Here is a 4,602-nt window from a genome sequence, read left to right as displayed (position 1 = left end):
CCGCTGGGTTTCTGATCACTGCCTCCCTGCATTGTGCCTACATATGCAAATTAACCGCCATCTTGTTGGCAATTAACTGCCAATCTTAGTTGGCAGTTAATTTGCATATAGCCCTGATTAGCCAATGAAAAGGGTATTGGTCGTACGCCAATTACCATTTTTGTCTTTTATTAGATAGGATAGCAAAAACCTGCAAGGGTCTTACTCTAACAGACTTGGTCAAGGGCAATTGAATGGTAAACATTTTTATGGAACCAAGAAAAGCTTTTTACTCATATTTTCTTTTCCATGTTGGTAATATTTATCTACTCAGCAAATGTCTATTGAACCATTAAACTGTGCATTAGGGATATGTTAGTGAACCCTGTGTATTTTTCAAGTATAATAAACATCATTTCTTTTGAGAAAACAAAGCATTGTGGTTTATGTCAATTTTATTTTTTAGTGCCAGCTCCTGTTGAACATCAGATCTGTCCTGCTGTGTGTGTTCTAATGAAACTTTCGTTTGATGAAGAACATAGACATGCAATGAATGAACTTGGTAAGAGAGAAATGTTTCTTAATGCCATAGAAAAATACTAAAGATTTCATCATTGTTGAAATTGAATATAAGGCCACTAACTTATATTACCAGCTGCTTCCTCCTTGTAGCAAATGATGATAGTCTGATTTCCAGCGAAGAAAAGGTTCTAAATAATAGAAGCTGCTACCCCAAACTAACTTAGATTTTCAAAATCTCAGTTATAGATTGGAAAAATTACTAAATAGGCCACTCCTTGCCCCTATTGCCAAGGTAGACCCTGTGTGACAGCTGACAGAATGAGTGTTTACTTCAGGAGGCTATATACTTCTGATTTCGGGCCTGTCCTCCAGCCATGCTTTTCTTCCCACAGGCCCTAGCAATTGGCCCACCTGAATCTCTCCTTCCCCCACCACCTCCCTCACAAATAATTTGAATTATTTTGAAATGTGGAGCTCCTTCATTGTTCCTGAACTGAGTCACTTCTGATGCACACCAGAAGATACTCATCTACCTTTGTGGTTATCGGTCCTTTACTGGATTTTCATGATAAGCAGCATGGTATCTTTGAAACTGGTTATTATGGAAAAGCATTATGCTTTAATTTAAATCAGAAACATTCTATTAATTTTGGAAGGATTACACTTCTTTAGGTATGTGTTATCACACACTCTAATCACACCTACATTTGTGCACCCCATTTTTCATGTAACGGTTTTTCTTTGATTTCTAGGTTCATTTTGCACAGGTGATATTTATAAATTGCATCTTGCTGAGCCATCTCATGTGAACTGGATCTCTCTAGTGGTGCCACAAGCAAGACCGTACACTGGGTCCCCATCTTAGTGTAGCTGTGCCCTGGCTTTTTGTGCTATTTATGTTACATTGCATTCCAGCCCCCCCTTTGTTTTCCTGTCACCCTCATCATTATCATTCATCATTTATCTTAAAAGTGACAAAGTCATGAGACTTTACAGAGAATCTGGACAGCCAAAATGAGTGTTGTCTCCTTCAGAGTCATTACTTCGGGAGGCTATATACTTCTGATTTCGGGCCTGTCCTCCAGCCATGCTTTTCTTCCCACAGGCCCTAGCAATTGGCCCACCTGAATCTCTCCTTCCCCCACCACCTCCCTCAGCCTCCTGTGGAACTGAGTATAATCTTAGGAGTTCGCCCCACCTCAGTACAGTCTTGACATTTGTGAAAGTTTTATGTTTGGATGGATTTTTTAAAATACTATTAATAATGGGAAGGGGTTAAAAATAATAAACAGAAAAATTAATCCAAGCTTAAGCTAATGCCAAGATTTTCCTATAAATGTTCCTGTGTTCCAATGGACTGTAGACTAGGACTGACACATTAATCATCTGAATTTCAAAGTAAATCGTAGACTCAGTATTTGTTCCTCTTCCTTCTTCAGGTAGGAAGGCTACCCGGGGCATTTCATCACAGGAGCTAGGGCAGGGGCTTTCAGGTGAGGAGCAGGATGGGGCCTCTGGGGTGTGACTGCGGGGACATAGCACAGAGGATTGCCTTCTTCTCATTGCTAGCCTCCGAATTTGCACTGGAACAAAAGAAGGATCAAGGTTTGTGGATTGTGGAGAAATAGAGTAAGAAAGCATCAAGTATCTGACTATGAGGGATAAGGAGGGGGAAAGTCCCTAATAGGTGAAGGGAAATTTCTAAACCCAGTCATCTGGGACTGTCATTTGTCCATACAAGAAGATTCTGCAGCTATCAGGGTCATATAAGTTTGCACCTATTAGTACTGCAAGTTTTAGACTCTTAACAGTAGTGATATATTTACTACTTTATTAATTCTTAGCTCTGACCCAGAAACTTTGCTAGGCACTAAATATAAAAAAAAGCTTAAGATAAGTCCTGACTTTCCAGGAACTCATGGTTTATTTGCATTAATATTTCTGAAACCAAATCAAAATGAACACTAGAGTTACTTGTCAAACCATGTAGGTACTCTGGCCCTGTAGCAACCTGGCTTAGTAAAGCAATCTCCAGGGGGGAACCTAGGAGTCATATTTAATAAATGACTTAGGTAATTCTTCTGGTCAAGATATTTTATGAAACACCAATCTATAAAAGATGCTGGGCCCCTGATACTTATTTTAGAATGAGGCTAATGGTGACTATCTAAACCAAGTTTACACACACATACACACTTTAAAAATTATATCATCTTTCTGTTATCTTTTTTTGGATTAAAGATTCTGTGGAATGTCACCAGAAGCTGTTGGTCCTTTACTACCTATAATGTTACGAGATACCATATTGGGTACTATTTGGTGCATATGGGCCCTATTTTCTAACATAGGCACTAAGGAAAATATAGAAGGACATGCTGATTATCTTTGCATTTTTCTCAGAGCAACCTATTTTTTTTTCTAACAATCATGAATTTTCATATTTTTACTTACCTGAAACATAAAGGGCTCTCTCTTTTATCTGATATCCTAAATTCTATTGAATGTTCTTTTCTCATTAGCCATGTTCTTCATGGTTTTGTTCACATTGGCCATATGCTCCTTTATTTTTATTTTTTTCAGAATCAAATCCTAAGATTTTGTAGTTTTTCCATACAAGAGTACTCAACTCTTTGCTCATTTAGTGCCTTCTTGGAATCTTTATCACAAATATCGCTATGCTGGGCAGGATTTAATGTAGGCACAAAGCACAGTATGTTTTGTTTTGGTTTTGAGAGTCTGCTTTATAATGCTCAATATTTTGGTAATTTCATCAGTATACAGGGCCACTATCTTCAGGTCGACAGTGACACTCCCACCCCTGACTCCCGCCCAGGGTCAATTTCCTGGGTCAAAACTCTCAGTTCTTTTCCTGACTCCTCTTCTTTATCGAAGCATCACATGTGGAATTCCTCAGAGCTCTCTCCAAGACTCTCTTCCTCTCTCCTCTCTCCATAGGCAGTGTCTTCCACTTCAATTACAATGTTTTTAAATTTACATCTTAATCCAAGTTCTTTCTCCTGAGTTTTAAATACATTATCAAATTGGTCCTCTGACATCTTTACTTGGAAGGTTTTACAGACATTTCTAACTTAGTTGCCACAACTGAAATTTTTATCTCCTCCATCCCCAGATCTCTCTCTCTCTTCCAGGGTTTCTTTTCTCAGAAAATAGCATTCCAGTCAACCTAGTTGCTCAAGCCAGAATCTTGAAAGATATCCATGACTCTGTCCTTCCCTTATATAGCTAGTAACTGAGTCTTTAATTCTGCTGCTTAAATATATCTCAAATCACTGCTCTTCTTTTCATCCCTAATTCAAACCACTATCATCTCTTATATTCTGCAGTACTTTGTCTTACTTGTCTCCCAACTTCCAGTCATAATCTGTTTTGCACCCTTCAACCACCACTCTATGTAGAGCACACATATAATTTTTCCTTCCCCTACCTGAAGTCCTTTATGTATGGTACATAAAGTCTTGCATGTTCTGGCCTCTACCCATTTGTAGCCTTCTGTAACCTTGATGCTGTACAGTGGGGCCTTGACTTACGAGTTTAATTCGTTCCGTGATGGAGCTCCTAACTCAAATTACTCGAATGTCAAATCAAAAAGTGAACGAGTGAGACACGTGATGCTGGGCTGATGTTGTGGCGTTCACTGTGACGTTCGCTGCGCCAACTAGCGGTGGAGTATCTGAAGCTGGCTCGTAACTCTAATTTTAGCTCACAACTCAAAGCAAAAAATCGGCCAAGAGACGGCTCATATCTCAAAAAACTCGTTAGTCAGGGCACTCGTAAGTCAAGGCCCCACTGTATATATATAGAGAGAGAGATATGTACCTTGAGTGCCAGGCAGTATGCTAATTGCTCAGGCAAGGAGCCATTCATAGTAAGAAAACTGAAGCTTATCAAGTTAAGCAACTTGCCCACAGTTATCTTCCTGCTACCCAATGTCTACTTCTATTCCTACCCATCTTTCTCCCCTCTGTTACACTGAAGGAAGTGGCCTTTTTGCATAGTCCAGCCAGTCCATTTTGCTCGGGCCTCATCCCTGTTGTTTCTCAAGGATTTCTTTGCTGTCATCTCTCTTCCCTGTAGTCTCCC

General features: G+C 39.5%; 1 protein-coding gene across 7 annotated transcripts in view; it reads left to right on the top strand.

Annotated features, from left to right (window-relative positions):
• Nucleotides 1-4,602, top strand: part of APC (adenomatous polyposis coli) — a 106,357-nt gene that overhangs the window by 83,959 nt on the left and 17,796 nt on the right. For 4 of the 7 annotated variants that reach the window (XM_015558460.1, XM_015558462.1, XM_006755286.2 and 1 more), the window contains 2 exons: nt 446-541; nt 1,941-1,994. In XM_015558460.1, coding sequence (XP_015413946.1) covers nt 446-541; nt 1,941-1,994 — 150 coding nt within the window. The remainder of the gene's footprint in view (nt 1-445; nt 542-1,940; nt 1,995-4,602) is intronic. The other 3 variants (XM_015558461.1, XM_006755285.2, XM_006755288.2) reach the window with 1 other exon arrangement.

Source organism: Myotis davidii, unplaced genomic scaffold (genome assembly GCF_000327345.1).
Source record: "Myotis davidii unplaced genomic scaffold, ASM32734v1 scaffold130, whole genome shotgun sequence".
NCBI lineage: Eukaryota > Metazoa > Chordata > Mammalia > Chiroptera > Vespertilionidae > Myotis > Myotis davidii.
The sequence above is the reverse complement of the archived record's forward strand: the minus strand, read 5'-3'. Positions and strand labels throughout refer to the sequence as shown.